This window comes from Zingiber officinale, chromosome 5A (assembly GCF_018446385.1).
Source record: "Zingiber officinale cultivar Zhangliang chromosome 5A, Zo_v1.1, whole genome shotgun sequence".
NCBI lineage: Eukaryota > Viridiplantae > Streptophyta > Magnoliopsida > Zingiberales > Zingiberaceae > Zingiber > Zingiber officinale.
Window position 1 is genome coordinate 114562606 of NC_055994.1, and position 16816 is coordinate 114579421.

At 36.9% G+C, this 16816-nt stretch overlaps 2 protein-coding genes and 1 long non-coding RNA gene across 3 annotated transcripts; all 3 read left to right on the plus strand.

The window, feature by feature from the left end:
* Positions 1–3020: 3020 nt before the first annotated feature.
* Positions 3021–4483, plus strand: LOC121979916. Its single transcript, XM_042531891.1, has 5 exons — positions 3021–3026; positions 3557–3762; positions 3922–3981; positions 4183–4274; positions 4383–4483. The coding sequence occupies exons 1-5, from the start codon at positions 3021–3023 to the stop codon at positions 4481–4483; spliced, it is 465 nt and encodes a 154-aa protein (XP_042387825.1).
* Positions 4484–4656: 173 nt separating this feature from the next.
* On the plus strand, positions 4657–5312 carry LOC121983153. The gene is made up of 4 exons (XR_006112404.1): positions 4657–4711; positions 4829–4908; positions 5024–5140; positions 5245–5312. It is a non-coding gene; the product is annotated as an uncharacterized LOC121983153 (long non-coding RNA).
* A 2866-nt stretch (positions 5313–8178) lies between these two features.
* Positions 8179–9816, plus strand: LOC121981421. Its single transcript, XM_042533936.1, has 3 exons — positions 8179–8222; positions 8307–9235; positions 9343–9816. The coding sequence occupies exons 2-3, from the start codon at positions 8429–8431 to the stop codon at positions 9814–9816; spliced, it is 1281 nt and encodes a 426-aa protein (XP_042389870.1). The 5' UTR covers positions 8179–8222; positions 8307–8428.
* The last annotated feature ends 7000 nt before the right edge of the window (positions 9817–16816 follow it).

The following is a 16816-nucleotide window of genomic DNA, read 5'->3' on the forward strand; positions in this document are numbered from 1 at the left end:
TTTGATAAAGCAAAAAGACTGTTTAGGGGTTAGCGCACGTACCTGACTTACCTCTATTTCTAATGCTCCCCCTTCATTGCAGCTTTCTTCTTCTGATGATCCTCCCCCTTCATCTATGCTCATTTCTGAGCTGGTCTCATCTTCTTCTACTAGATGATTGGCCATCAGTGCTAATCCCGAGAAGGCTTCGACTTCAAATTCAGAGGATGATGATTTATCCCATGTAGCCATCAGACTCTTGCGTTTAGTGGTCGTCGGTCTTTTGGGCTTCTCCTTGTCCCTTTTCTTCAACTTTGGACAGTCATCCTTGATGTACCCTTCCTCGTTGTAGTTGTAACATCTGACCGTCCTTTTATTGTGTTGATGCTTTCTTGACTGCGATCTAAATTTATTAGTCTTATTAAATTTGTTTAATTTTCTTACCAATAACACCGCTTCAATTTTGTCGATTAACGCTTCGGAGTCGGGATAGTCCATCTCGGCTTGTAGGGCAACATTGAGGTTTGACTTCTCTATTTGTTTCGGTTCTGCAATTCGAGACTCGTGAAATTCGAAAGTAGAAAACAAGTTTTCTAGCTTACTTATCTCAAAGTCCTTAGAGATGTAGTAAGCATCTACTAAGGACGCCCACTCTGAAGTTCTTGAGAAGGCGTTGAGCGCATACCGGATAGAATCTCGATTCGTTACCAATTCTTTGAGATTGGTTAGTTGAGTTATCAGCTCCTTAATTCTCGTTTAGAGTTGCCCCACCTTTTCGCCATTGTTCATCCAGATATTTGTCAGCTGAGTCCGGAGGATGTCGCGTTTTGCTAACTTCGCTTCTGAGGTCCTTTCGTGGAGCTCTAGGAATTTTTCCCAGAGGTCTTTGGCGGAGTCATAGCTTCCGATCCAACTTACCTCCTAGGGCGGCAGGACGCTGAGCAGATGAAATTTTGCCTTTCCATTAGCCACAAAATTGGCTTGCTCATTCTTCGTCCATTGGAATTCTTCCTTATCTTTTGGGACTGAAAAATCATATTTCATAGTTAATAAAATATCGAAATCCATTTTGAAGAATACCTCCATTCAGCGCTTCCATGTCGCGAAGTCTCCGTCGAATTTCGGGGGATGAATATTTGTTCCGACCATCATCTTGATCTTTGTTGCTTCAGACAGCGGTTACTCCTTCTGAGGTGGTCTGGCTCTGATACCACTTGTTGGTGCAGCGGGATCAACAAGAGGGGAGGGGTGAATTGCCTGTAAATAAAACAAAACCCTCCTTGTTCTTTCAACTCAAGAATAACAACAATAATAAAATAAAACAGTAATAAAAGTAAAGCAGAGAAGAGAAGACTCAGTATTTTACTTGGTTACAACTTAGATGGTTGTTAATCCAAGATAGTTGAAAAAACATACTACGAATCTCCTTCACTGTAGGCAGAGAAGCCTTTTTACACACTAAGAAAGCTCACAAGTTGCTAGAAATTGACTACTGAGTTGATTGACTAATTCCTAGGTCCAAAGGCCTTTATATAGCTCCTGAAAACTCTATCTCATGCCTTGAGGGCGCCTCAAATGGGTTGAGGGCGCCTCCAGCCATGGCATTGGATAAAACTTTATCCAAAGTCGAAACGGTCAAGTAGACTGGGTCGAAGGTGCCTTCAATGACATTGAGGATGCCTTCAACGTTGAGGGTGCCCTCAATGCTGTCGAGGGTGCCTTCAATGTTGAGGCCACCCTCAATGCTGCTGAGGGCGCCTTCAACCTGCATGGTATAAATAGCTTTCAGCTTCTCTTTTTCTTCTTCTTCCGAAGCTCCGATCGCTTGGGTGATTTCGACCAACCGAAATAGGGCTCACCCGAATCTAATTTTCGGCCTTCTCCTTGATCAGGCTTCCGTCCCGACTTCTCATCCCTCGAACATCGTGCACGTTCTTCTCGTCCACCGAAGTCCTATTCTATAGCTCTTTCATCCTTCGGACGCACCGAGCTCGTCGGCTCCCTTCTCGTGTCGTCCTTCTCGCTAGCTGCGTCTTCCGCTCGACTTTCTGCGCTCCTAGCTCCTACACACTTAGACACAGGGATCAAAAATCAAACAGGACCTAACCTAACTTAGTTGATCACATCAAAACAATCACGGGGTCCAACAAAATATACATAGTAAAGAGGTGGGCGGAAGGGAACCCAACGAAAAATAAGAAAAGGGGAAAATTTTCTTCTTTTTGTGTCAAACTGCTCTCCTAACTCTCCATCCAAAAGATTTTCTTTTATTTTTGTTGACTCTTCTAAATTCCATTGAAGTTTTTGTATCTATTTACATTGAATTGTAATTTACATTGAGTTGTAAATTCTAATTTATATTCAGGTTTGATTATTAATGAGTTGAAGAATAATATTATATATAGAGAAATTTCTCAAAAAAAAAATCTACAGCAATTAAATCTTCACACATCCTAATCTAAATATGGTTATTGATTTTGAAAATCTTCAAGTTGATCTAGACAACAACCAATAATATAGAGTTATGATGCTAATGACAAGGATCAAGTGTGAAGGGCGTATTTATTAAAGGGATCTTGCAACTTGTTTTTCATGACTTTCCACAAACTAAAATAGAAAATGTAAAAAAGAAGGTTTATTGCAAATTGGTTTCAAAAATACCCGAATTGATTGGAGTATATCATATCCAAATTAAAGATAGAGCATATTGCTTATATCGTCGTCTTTTTAGAATTCCAAGTAACCAAGGTGGGGGAATTCACTTGTTGGTGAAGGATTTAAAAATTAGAGAATGAAAAAGAAGTTTGATCAACATATTGGCAAGCATAATAGTCTTCACAGCATAACAAAATTGAAATGCAATGATCTAATAAAGCAGAATCAAAATCTTACTAGGAGTGTTTCTATTTTATTTATTGGAAAGATAAATAAAGATAGAGCTGAATATCAAATTCAGTTAAATACAACAGTCGATCGTGTTCATTTTCTATTAAGACATATATTAACATTTCGAGATGATGATGAATCTAATTTATCAACAAATGGAGGCAATTATTTGAAACTTTTCAGTAGCATGTTGAACACAATGAATTTGTGCAGAAAGTTTCTATTGGTGTAGGAAGCACCATAATTGAATCTATGTTTTAATGTTATCAAAAGTTTACACTACAAGAAAATTGGGATTCTACAACACTTAAACGACAACGCTTTTTATAAAAAACGTTGTCTATTTTTTTTTAACAACGCTTTTAGTGAAAAGCGTTGTCTATTTCATTATTTTCTTATTAATCGACAATGCTTTTCTAAAAACCGTTGTCTATTAGTGATTTTTACGGGTCAAAGACAATGCTTTCTAAAAAGCGTTGTCTATTAGACTGATTTTTAGTGTCTACGACAACGCTTTTTAAAAAGTGTTGTCTATGTTTAAAATCTCATCTAAACCTTGATTAATACAAACCATTGGATCTAAATCTTGATTAATACAAACCGTTGGATCTAGGTAAGGAGTAGAAAACCTAAACCCTTCTCCCAACTTCTATCTTCCGATCATTTTCAAGTCCCGAACCCTTCTCCCAAGTACTCCTCATCTCGCGCGGCCTTCTCCCACGTACTCCTCTCCGGCAAACTCCTCTCCAGCAAACTCCTCTCCGGCCTCCAGATCCGGGGCGTCGGCGGACTCCTACATCGGGAGCCTCATAAGCTTAACCTCCAAGAGCGAGATCAGATACGAGGGCATCCTCTACAGCATCAACACCGAGGAATCCAGCATAGGCTTGCGCAACGGTATAGTTTGCTTTATGCCCAATTTCTCGCGTCTTCACTTTTCTCCACTCCCCTTCGCGCTGTTCCTCGTCAAAGGGAACACTTTTTCGAGCTTTTTTGGCTGGATTTTGGGTTTCTTGTGTCCGAGGGATTTATTCTTTGAATTCCTTTCTCTTGCAGAGGTGTCTGGGCGATGATTGCTGTCTTTTTAGCCTATTCCTTGCTGCAAGCACCTTCAACGTAAGCTATGGCTTCCATTTTTGAGAGCTCAGAACTTATAACTTTATGATGTAGATGCATGTATCTCAGCATTATACAAGGTCATTCAAGAGCATTTGTTGCTTTGTATCTGGAATAATTTCCCCATCAAGAATTGCAATAATGCAGTTTTTCTATAAATTATGGGCATTGTCACTTGTTTGTACACTTTATTTTATTCAGGGTTTTTATAAGGCCACATCCTGCAATTTGGCGCTTAGTTCATGGAATGGCTATTGTGTACCTTGTTGCCCTAACATTTTTGCTTTTCCAGGGTTGTGTGTTTCTATCTTTTAATTAGGATGATTATCAAGTGCTGATTCAGTTTCATTCTTTTCCATTTGTTGTTTTTGGAAACCATTTTCCTATTTATTGTGCTTTAGTAATTGTTGCCATTGGTTCAAATAGGATAAAATTTGAGCCAAGAGTAATAATTCTAATAGTATGTGATGCTGGATACTTCATCAGCTTTAATTTCTCATGAAAATTCACATATAGAAGATTCGTTCTTCAAACTTTTTGCTACTGAGGTTTTTGTTGCTTCATCTGTTATTGTGATTTTGGTAGAATCTAGACCTCAAATAATCAATAAAGTCATCTAATAATTCTGCTGTGAATTTGACAAATGTTCCTCTGGTTTCTTTTTCTCATTTCCAGAATCGTGATGATGCTAGGCAGTTTATGAAATATCTCCATCCTGCTCTGGGAGTTGGTAAACACTTGATTTGGGAGTTGGTAAACACTTGATTTAGGTGCTTTATGGTTTCCTCTGGAAAATAGCATATTCATAGATAAAGAAATTAACAGAATCTTTGTTTGTGCATTCCAGAATTACCTGAAAGATCATATGGAGCTGATTGCCGTATTTATGTCCCAGAGAATCCAAAAAACAAGTTTATCAATGTTTATGTATGATTCATTCATTCATCAACCTTTTGTCATTCAGTTTATATTGCTTGGATCTTTCAAGGAACCTATACTTTTTTAGATCTTGTCATCACTAATTTGTGTTAGTTTATTGCAGAATACATTATTTGATGAGTTTGTTCTTGCTCATATTTTTGGATGGTAGGGTAAGGCAATAATGATACGAAACCAGCCCCTTCTGTGGGTGTTGTCAATTGGCTTCGAATTGATGGAGGTTCATTTTCATTGTTTTACCTCTTTTTTCTTTTTTTCTTTTTTTTTTTGCAAAAATTACTTAAATAATGTTTTTTTTTAAAGTTCATTTGCTAACAATTGCAGTTTACTTTTCGCCACATGTTGCCAAATTTCAATGAGTGCTGGTGGGATAGTATTATTTTGGACATCTTGATCTGCAATTGGTTTGGTGAGACCTTAGTTACTCTCTTGTTACCTGCAAATGGATGCGAAAATAATTACTTTAGTAATGGTTGAATGATGTGTTGAACATAAAGTATGAAAATTTGCCTTACCTCTGATGCTTTGGTGGCATATTTTGAAATATGGTCTCATACTAGCATGTCTGACAGTACTGACTTGTGTTGTCCAATGCTCATTATCACTAAAAAGTAATAGCCATATGACCCATTGGTAAATACTTGCAGGTACTTCAACTGACATCTAAAAATTTTTAGAAATGCAACCTTAGTGGTCCATTTTGTTTCTGAGTAAATGCATCATTGTGAACGCTTTTAGGTTGGTCACAGAAGTCTCCCTGATAGTCTGAACCTTCATTATTGGTGACTGGTAACTAGATGGCTCTCGGTTCCACATTATTATTTTCTTTATGTTTCCCAAAATCTCTCTTATTTTAGCTTCAAATTAATTGAGGATTGCGTGAGTACTGAGTAATATTATTTGGTGATTTAAAGTATGTCAAGAACATAAAGGCTGAAATTACCTTGTTTTCACCGTCTTGTTTGTTTGATTCCTAACTAGTTATTTTGGAAGGAATTGTCTGATTGTTAATGTGTTTTCATGACTCTTCGTCATGTCAATGTATCGTAATTCATTTTTTACTATGTTAACTGGAGTTTCTTTTATCTCGTGCTATCCCTCACCCCTTCAACTATGATATTTCAACTTGTCTGATCACAAAATATATTTGTTATCTATTAGTCAGTGTTGTTAAAGGCGCGCCTGAGGCGCGCCCCAGGCGCAAGGCGCGAGGGAAAACGCTTCTCCCCGCGCGAGGCGGGCGCTGTTCGCCAGGCGCGCCTCGTGCGCCTTTGCACCTCAACGAAGCGCGATCGAGGCGCGATCGAGGCGCCGCAATAGATCTTGACTAAATCTGGATTTTAAACAAAAAAAAAAATTCCAAATCAGCATTGTTTGGAATTAGGGCACAGGAAAGAGGAGCAAAAACGCAGCAGAAAACGCAGGAAGGAAACGCAGGAAGGAAGAGAACGCAGGAAGGAAGAAAACGCAGGAAGGGAGGAAGAAACCTGAACCCATTTCTGTCCGCCGCCGCCATCGCTGAGTCGCGCCATCGCTGAGTTGCATCGTCGCCAAGTATGTTTTCCTTCTTTTTTCTATTTTTTTCTATTCTTCACTTCTTCTTCTTCTCTTCTTCTTATTCGTCTGTTAACATCTTCTTCTCTTCTTCTCTTCGTTGCTTTCTCTTCGTTTCTTTTTCTTCTTCTTTTCTGTATTTTTTACCCGCTGCAGTTCTGTAATCGTTTCGCCGCCGAGTATTCTTTTCGCTGCTGTCCGGTTCGTGTACTTACTGTGCTGCTGTCAGGTTTTGTTTTGTTTTGGTTTCTGTTTTTAAATTTTTGCCGGTTGTTTTTTAATCATCTTCTTCTCTTTTGCCGTCTGGTTTTGGATTTTTTATACTGTTTTTTTGTTTCGTATTTGGTGTTGTATTAGTGCTACGCGTCCACTGTCCAGTATTTCAGTCCACTGTCCAGTATTTCAGTTTTTGACTTCCTGCGTGCTGCTGTCCACTGTCCAGTATTTCATTTTTTTTAATGTTTTTTCATTTTTTCTGTCTTTACTGCTTTTGGTTTTGTTGTATTGGTGTTGGCGACTGTCGTGCTGTCCCCTGTCCAGTATTTCAGATTTTTTACTATTTTTTTATTTTTTTTTCTTTACTGCTTTTTGTTTTGCTTTGAAATGAACATTTCTGTTTTTTTACTGGTTTTTATTTTTTCAGGCGGTAGGTACAGTGCCTGAATTGGTCTAAGTTTTACTTTTAAATTACTGGTACAGATTGTACAATGCTTTTTTATTGTTGGTACCTTATTGATTCTATTTTTATTTTTAATTTTTCAGACTATTTTCTTGTTCAATTATCATGGAAGGTAGTAGTGATACTCCAACATATATATCAAAAGATCCGGGATGGAATTATTTTCAAAGAATTAATCCGGATAATAAAAATGATTTAATTTGTAACTTTTGTCAAAAAGTTACAAAAGGGGGTATTTATCGTGCAAAACAGCATCTTGTTGGGGGGTTTCGAAATACTACGACTTGCAAAAAATGTCCACCTCATGTACGTGAAGAAATTAAAAATTTCATGGAGAAAAAGGCAGAGAAAAGTAATCTTTCTCAACTTGCGACATTGGACTTTGAGGATGTAGACCCTCTTGGTGATGATATTGATATGGATAATATTGGAGCTAAAGGTGTGCCACCTATAAGTACAAGTACAAGTTCTAGATCAGTGAATATGCAAAAAAGGCCCAGACAAATAGGTCCAATGGATACGTATTTTGCTCCTAATGTACAAAAAATTGTTGAAAGTAGAAAGGGTAAAGAAAGACAATCTACGATAAATGAGGCATACAAGAAAGAATTGAGGGAAAAAGCTTGTATGGCCATAACTGAGTGGATGTATGATGCGGCAATTCCATTTAATGCCGTTAATTATTCAAGCTTCAAAAGAATGTTGGACTTGGTTGGCCAATATGGTATAGGTCTAAAAGGACCTAGTTATCATGAGGTGCGGGTTCCTTTTCTAAAAAAGGCGGTTGATAGTGTGACAAATGATTACATTAAGTCGTGTGAAACAGAATGGGCCAAGTATGGTTGTAGTTTGATGGCAGATGGGTGGACAGACAAAAGGCAGAGAACATTGATTAATTTTTTAGTGAATTCTCCTAAAGGTTCAGTTTTCATCGAATCGGTTGATGCTTCTGATTATGCAAAGACTGGAGAGAAAATATTTCAGTTGCTTGATCGATTTGTGGAGCGTGTAGGAGAAGTAAATGTTGTTCAAGTTGTTACAGATAGTGCAAGTAACAATGTGCTTGCTGGTAAGAATCTATTTAATTCTTTCTTATCGATATGCTTTTTCTTATATATGTTAAATTTATCTACTTTTCTAACATCGTTTGTAGGAAAATTATTAGAAGCAAAAAGGCCACACTTGTATTGGACTCCTTGTGCTGCTCACTGCGTTGACTTGATCTTAGAAGATATAGGGAAATTGCCTGATTTTAAAGCAACATTGAAGAAGGCAATGAGTGTGAATGCTTACATTTATGTTCGCCCCGGCATGGTAAATATGTTGAGGCAATTCACAAGACAAAAAGAGCTTTGTCGGGCAGGTGTCACAAGATTTGCTACAGCTTTTCTTACTCTTGAAAGGATGCACCTACAGAAGCAAAATTTAAGAAAAATGTTCATTTCAAAAGATTGGACAGAAAGTAAATGGGCAAAAGAAGCGGCGGGGAAGAAGGTAGCTAAAATTATCATGACACTTAGATTTTGGAGCAGTATTGTGCATATTTTAAAAATATATGGCCCTTTAGTCCGTGTTCTGAGATTGGTTGATGGCGAAAGAAAACCTGCAATGGGCTATATTTATGAGGCTATGGATAGGGCAAAAGAAACAATTATGAAGGCCTTCAAGGAGAAAGAAGAGAAATACAAAGAAGTGTTTGAGATCATTGATGCGAGATGGGAATGTCAACTTCATCGGCCTCTGCATGCTGCAGGACATTATTTGAATCCAGAATATTTTTATTCATACACAGATTCAAATATCTGTGGAGAAGTGGTGAATGGTTTGTTTGAAACTATGGAGAGATTGGTTTCAAGCGCTGCCGAGCAAGATAAAATCACTACCCAGCTCTCTATATATCGAAAGGCAGAAGGGCTATTTGGGAGGAATGTAGCAATTAGACATAGAAGAGCATTATCTCCAGCAGAATGGTGGGAATGCTATGGAGCAAATACCCCAGAATTGCAAAAGTTTGCTATTAAAGTACTTAGCCTCACTTGCAGTGCTTCTGGTTGTGAGCGCAATTGGAGTGTATTTGAGCAGGTATGTAATAAATATAAATGTTTGATACTATTAGTATGCTACTTTTATAAGTAGAAAATATTCTTTGATATTTTATTATACTTATTGTGATTTTTGACATTTTGTAGATTCACAGCAAAAAAAGAAATAGGCTAGCTCAGCAGCGCTTAAATGATTTGGTATTTGTGAAATACAATCGTGCCTTAAAGCTTCGGTATGATGCACGTGATAAGATTGACCCCATCTCTTTGACAGATATTGATGATAGTAATGAATGGTTGATGGGTAGAATGGATGGAGAAAGTGATAATGAAGAAGATGAGTTGGTTTTTGAAGGTGATGACTTGACATGGGATGTCGTTGCTAGGGCTAGTGGAGCTGAAGAGCCTGAATATTGTACTAGAGGAAAAAATATTGCAACCATGACCTCTAGTTCAAATGCTAGGCCTAAACAAGTCGAGAAGGGAAATGCATCTTCCTCTATGAGACACTCATCTCTAAGATTTAGAGATGAAGAAGAAGAAGAAGAAATTGAATTTGAAGAAGATGAAGATAACGAAGAAGAAGAATACAATGAGGATGATCTTGAGCTTGATGATTAATTTTACTCATTACACTTGTTTTGATGGACTTTGTTAGTTTAAATTAGAAACTTGAAACTTGAAAGTTTGAAACTTTTATTAATTTTATCATGGTGTTGTTTTGCTTGTTATATTTGATATTGATGTGTGTGGAATATTAATAGTTATCATATTTGACATAGTATATGAGTGTGGCAATAGTCTGGTAATCATCAACCTCATGTTCAAGAGGCGCGCGCCTCGGGCGCGCCTCGCGCCTCGGGCTCTAGGAGCTTTTTGCGCCTCGGTGCGCCTCGCGCCTCTAACAACACTGCTATTAGTACTGCTATTTGAATGAGTTTAGACTATTAGCACTCTGCTATTAGTACTGCTATTAGTACTGCTATTTGAATGGGCATTTAGACTAATAGAAACATTAGGAAGAGCCATCAGTAATCTTCATTTTAGCACTAACTGCACTAACTGCTATTTGAATGAGTTTTTCTGAGGTGAAAAAGTGACCATTAGTTCCATTGGGAGCAAAAATGTACTTGTCAAGTGAGCCATTAGGCATATACTCATAAATCAAAGCTCTCTTTGAAGACTGCTTAACATCTTAACTGCAACAAAACGATCCCCTAGAAGTTCCCCTTTGAAGACTGAGCCGAAGCCACCTTGGCCGAGCTTCTCTCTAAAATGCCTTGTGATTGCTATGAGTTCAGAGTAGGCGTATCTTGTTGGCATCAGTGTTTGCTGGCGCCGAAGAAACTTCTCTATAAGGTCAACTGCGACTCCCCTGTTCCATAGTTTGTAACTAAGCAAGAACCAAACTATCATAGGCGCTATGATTAATCGGCCCAGTATCAAGAAAACTGCATAAATAAAAAAAAAACAAGTGTAACTTTCAAATGCAAGGATCGGATTGGATAGGAGGGAGGATTAACAAGAAGAACATCAATGTGTACCTGCTAAGAGCTGCAAAATCTGGATGAATACCACCACTGCAATTGTGATTTGAGTAATGAAAGCCCTTTAGTAGTAGTCTCCTATGCAAAATGCAAAGTGTATCTCACTATAGGGGAGGAAGTAAACTTGGGAGATCATGTGCTTGCCTCTTAGTAGATCAAAGAACAAGCTGCATGAGATCAGTTTAATAAAGCAGTCAGATAGCTGCATGCAATTTGAAAACTATTTTACATCAAGGATCTGAAAATCTTCATTAAGATTAGTGTAAATTTTGTTTCTTTTGGTAGAAAGTCATGATGATTGTTTTGTTTCTTTCGAGAGCCATCAGTAATGCTCATATATGAACTTGAAACATATTATTGCTACTTTTATAGGTGGATACAGGACAGTCGAGATCAGTACACTAAGGAGCGTCTGGATTCAGTAATTGATCAGTACACTAGCGTATGGATTCAGTAACTACTGTACTATTTTGAGTAAACAGATTGTTGGCTACTTCAGTATTCAGTATTCAGTAAACAGATTATTGGCTAAACAGATTATAGCTGTTCAAAACAGATTTTTTTGTGCTCTTTTGTTTTATATGTGAATATCACTATATACTTTGAAACAAAATTAGTGTAAATTTTGATATTTACTAGCTTTTCATGTAATTAATTATTAATATTACTTCAACGTCAGATTTCTATTATTTTTATGAGTTTGAAATCATTAACTGAGTTGATTATATGTAAAATTCGAATCTAGACATGGTAAAAGAAAAATAATAGTTTCGTAAATATAAAAATAATGATTTTTAAATAAATTTTTTTTTCTTTAAAACGACAATGCTTTTAAAGCGTTGCAAAAAAGTGTTGTCTTTGTAAAAAACAACAACGCTTTTAAAGCGTTGTAATAGTGTTGTCTTTGCAAAATATAACTACGCTTTTAAAGCGTTGCAAAAGCGTTGTCTTTTCTACCAAAAACAACGCTTTAAAAGCGTTGTAAAACGTTGCCTTTGCATAAAACGACAACGCTTTTAAAGCGTTGCAAAAGCGTTGTCTTTGGTACAAACGACAACGTTTTAAAAGCGTTGTCGTTGAGCAGACTTTTTACAACAGTGCCTTTAACAACGCTTTTTCAGGCAAAAAGACAACGCTTTAAAAGCGTTGTCTATTAGCTTTTTTCTTGTAGTGTTAAGTTAAGTTTTATTAAGATATAATTGATTAATCAAGATTACAAGATACCAACTTAGAGAGTCCTAGTAGATCAGGTATGTCGAATACTAGGTAGCGAAAGTCTCGGCAAATCGTAGAGAGCCAGATGGATCAGGCAAACTAGGCATCTGGGAGGGTGGATTTGATAGGTCAAGAAGACTAGAGATCAAATCAGGAAACCCTAGCAGGCTGATCAAATGCTGAGTAGATAAAGTTCAAATATGTCTGGATGACTGGATGTTTAGCGAGTAAGTTGAGGTAAGCTCCTGGAGTGGAGTTGTGAGATCGTATTTCAGTTGTGACAAACCTTAGACATTGATCCAACTGAAAAAACCAATGGAGGTTTCTAAGTTGAGATCAAGATAATCCAACTATCATACTCATGCATTTATTTCATCTAATGTCTAACTTGGTTTGCAAAACTTCTATCGTTATATATTGTCCGTGCTAACATTGTTTAGCTTATAAAAAAGTTCTGAAATTGGATAGAAGTTCAGTCGATCGATAGTTGGGATCAGTCGATCGATCTGGCCAGCGTGGCAAAGATTAGATCGAAGCTCAACAAATATGGTATACACCTTGTTCGTCAATGGATCAGTGGGATAAGCCAACTAATCCATAAAAGGTAATGATAACCGATCATATTGAATCACAGAGAAAAGGTATACTCAGGGTTCTATTAATAGATAAGCTTTATCATTCAATCGAACAGTGGAAACCACGGGATCGAGCATATCAGGTCTAGGCAAACAAGGAAGGGTACGAAGATCAGTCGACGGATAGGATGTTCAGTTAATGGATAGGTTCAGTTGATGAATTGTGTTTTCATTAAACTAAACAGTGCCTATAAAAGAATCCCTCGAGGTTTAAGCCGATTATCACTTTAGAATTCGAAAAGAACTATTGCTCACTATGCTCATTCTCGTTTCTGCTACTACTTGTGTAACCTATTGCTATTACAACACTGGAAGGCTCTCTGACAACTTACGCTAAAGCTTCAACTCTTTGTTGTTAGTATATTCATTTTCAGTACTTGCATTCATTTAAAAGTGTTAGTAGCTTGTTACTATACACTTCATTATTGTTTAATTCCGCTTCTTTGGAAGAACTATTTTAGTTTGATTATCAGAAGTGATCAAAGATCGTAGATCTTAGAGTAGTAGTCGCTGGATTACAAACCAAGTAAAAAAGAATTGTGTCTTTATGTGTGTAGCGTAAAAAAATCTAGTTCACTTAAATAAATCAAGAGTTATAGGTTAAGTAATTAATATGCTAATAGATTAACGAACCTGACCCGAATGACTAGCAAACTCAACCCGACTTATTATATATATGCCCTAAAAATTTCTAAGGTTTTTTTTCTCATTCCCCCTCCCTTCCCCTTTTGAAGCCGGCAACCACCACAACCACCACCACCCCCACCCCCATCCCCACCCTACCCATCTGAAACCTTCCTCTTCCTTGACAAGTTGTTGTCCCTCCTTTTCCCCTTAAATTCCAACCCCTAGCCAACTTGGAGGTGGAGGAACAGCCTTGTTTTTTTTTTTTTTGGGGGGGGGCGCAAAGATTGTTTCCTAACGTTCGCACGAAAAACCTCAAGGCAAGGATTTTTTTTTTGTATTTACTGCACCGTAGGGATCATAGGATGTTATTTTGAAGAAGTTACAAGGTTTCTTTCATTTTATCTTCTGCACTAGATGGTTAATAATATATGGATTTGATGTTATGAGCATATTTTCTCAAAGTCATGCTTCCCGAAATAAATAAGTTCTAATGTTCTTTATTTACTTTTGCACCAAAATTTTTGCTGTTGGATGGTTGAGGGAGATGTTGTTTTTCTGCTGGGAATTTATTGGGGGATGTTCGGGTGAAAGAGGAAGGAGGAGGATGGTGTTTTTATTTGTTGTTTGGGTGAGGGAAGTAAGATGAGATTTTGGGAAATTCAAATGACGATCAGGGCTGATTTGGATGAGGGAAGTGTTAGAGTGTATACTAAAAGTCTAGTTTTTTTTAAACATTTACTTTTGAAATAAAGAATCATATTGGTCAAATATCTATATTTATATGCTAAGTGTAGTTGTTCAATTAATTTATATTGTAGATAACATGATGTGTGGTGTCACACACATAAGATCATGTTATCAATTCCTTATAAATTATAAACAGTAGCTCACGACTAAGATGGAAAGGAACAAACCATTGGAATAGTCGTAGTGTAATTTGGTATTAGTTTATCTTAACAATAAAATTACACTAGTACACTCTGAGTATATTGAGCAAGACCATTTAAGGTAAGTTCTTTTTATACTTACTGCATAAAAGAACAAGACCTTTGTTATTATGGAAGTGTGTGCTCTTAATCTTGATATAATAACAAGCACATATATCTAGTATTTATTTCTTTGACTTATCAAAGGGTGTGATTTAGTTCGATAAATCAATAGGCCCGATAAGTTGGGAAATGATATTATTTATAGTGTGTGTTGTTGATTATAGAAGGAAACTATGACCTAGTAATCTAGATTGATTTGATGTCCCCAAGAGGAGCTCATAAGGATTGCCATGTAAACCCTGCAGGTGGACTTAGTCCGACATGACGATAAGGTTGAGTGGTACTTCTCTTGGAGCTTGATATTAATTAAGTGAGTTGTCAGTAACTCATTTAATTAGTGGGCATTCTATATCTTAAACACAGGGAGACTAACACACTCATGATAAGAAGGAGCCCAAACTATAATTTGAGATTGGTGTGATAGTTTAATAATAATTCTTTAGTGGTATGAATTATTATTGATGAAATTAAGTTGGGTGTTTGGGGCGAACACGAGAAGCTTAATTGCATCGGGAGACCAAAACCAATTCCTCCTCTCAGTCCCTATCGTAGTCTCTTATTTATAAAGTATTATACCCACCCATACCCACCTTCTTACCCACCTTAAGGTGGCCGGCCAAGCCTAGCTTGGAGCCCAAGCTAGGGCCGGCCAAACCAAGGTGAGTTGGTTTCATTAGGTGGTCGGCCCTAGCTTGAACCCAAGCTTGGTGTGGTCGACCACAATAAATTAAAAGGTTTTTATTTTTTAAAATCTTTCTTATGTGGAATCCATGGTTTTAAAAGAGAGTTTAAAATTTAAATATTTCTTTTTATAGTTTTCTACAAAAGATTAAGTGAAAGGTTTGATATCTTTCTTTATTTGTAGTTAAAAAGAAGATTTTAATTTTGAATAAAACTTTCCTTTTTTGTAACCATCCTCATGATTTAAAAGAGAGCTTTAAAATTAAATATTTCCTTTTATAATTTCTATAAAAGATTAAGAAAAGATTTGATATCTTTCCTTATTTGTAGATTGAAAGGAAGATTTTAATTTTAGAGAAAACTTTTCTTTTTGTAAATCATTCATATGTTTTAATAGAGATATTTTAATTTATAAAAGTTTCCTTTTATGACCAACCATGAAGGTAATTTTCAATAGAGAATTTTTTTAAAAAAAAATTCCAGAAACAAATTAGGAAGTTTTAATTTTATGTTTAAAACTTTTCTTATTTGGAGGGATTAAGGTGGCCGGCCATATATAGTTTGAAAGGGAAATTTTATTAAACTTTCCTTTCATTGGCAAAGAGAATAAGGAAGTTTTAATAAAACTTTCCTTATTTGTCAAGACCAAAGAATATAAAAGAGATGGTAGAGGTGCCTCACCTCATAATAATATCTCTTCTATTATTTCCTCTCTTCCTTGGTTGGTGGCCGGCCCCTCTCTTCCTCTCCCTCTCCTATTCTTCTTCCTTGTTCGGCGACATCTTCATCTCAAGGAGCTTGGTTGGTGGCCAGATCTTGTGAAAGGAAGAAGGAGAGATAGGAGATCTTGTTTCTTAGCATCCCTTGGAGCTTGGTGGTGGTCGAACCTCATCTTCTCTTGGAGTTCTTGTGGTGGTCGAAACTTACTTGGAGAAGAAGGAAGCTTGGGTGGTTCTCGTCTCGGTAGATCGTCGTCCACACGACATCCGAGATAAGAAAAAGAATATGATAGAAGATCAAGAGGTTATTGATTACAAAGAAAGGTATAACTAGTAATTCTATTTCACATCATACTAGTTTTCTTTGTATAGATTTTGAAATACCAAACACAAGAGGCATATGATTTAAGGTTTCGAATTTGTGATTCGAGTTTGTGTTCTTTTGTTTTTTTCGATCTTGTGATTCGATTGTTCCTTTTGGTTAAACCTAGGGTTATTATAATGAAATTAAATATTAAATTTCGTTGAAAGACTTTGTCTAGGAAGTGGTGGATGCTCCTATAACCAAGAAGACCTAGTGTCTCACCATGTTTAACCTGGAAGCCGATATCTGAAATTAATATTTAATTGAATTTGTAACATAGGTGGATTTAGATCAATAATGTTAAGTATCGTTTACGATCTAAGTCTAAACCTCTAAGAACAGATAAGTTAAATTTGGAATCAATAATGTTAAGTTCCGTTTGCGATTCCTAATTTACTTTCTAAAGAACATAATAGGTTGTTAGGAATGGTTCAGGACCTGTATAAAATTTTTATATAGGGGAACCGGTACAATATTCTGAGTATCAACCAACAGGAAGAGGGTTGGAAATCTATGCTATTCGGGTGAGGGAAGTAAGCTGAGGTTTTGGGCAGATTCGACTAATAATCGGGGTTGATTTGGATGAGGGAAGAGGGTTGGAAATCTGTATTGTTCGGGTGAGGGAGAAAGGGAGTGAGAGGGGGAGTCGTGAGGCGAGGTTTTGTCTCTGAGAAAGAAGGGACGGGGAGCACAGGCCAGTGTCCTTAAACAACATTTCTATTTTAGTTACTTTCCATGTATACTAGTTATTTTTTCGTTATTATACAAGTAAACGTTAGCAATG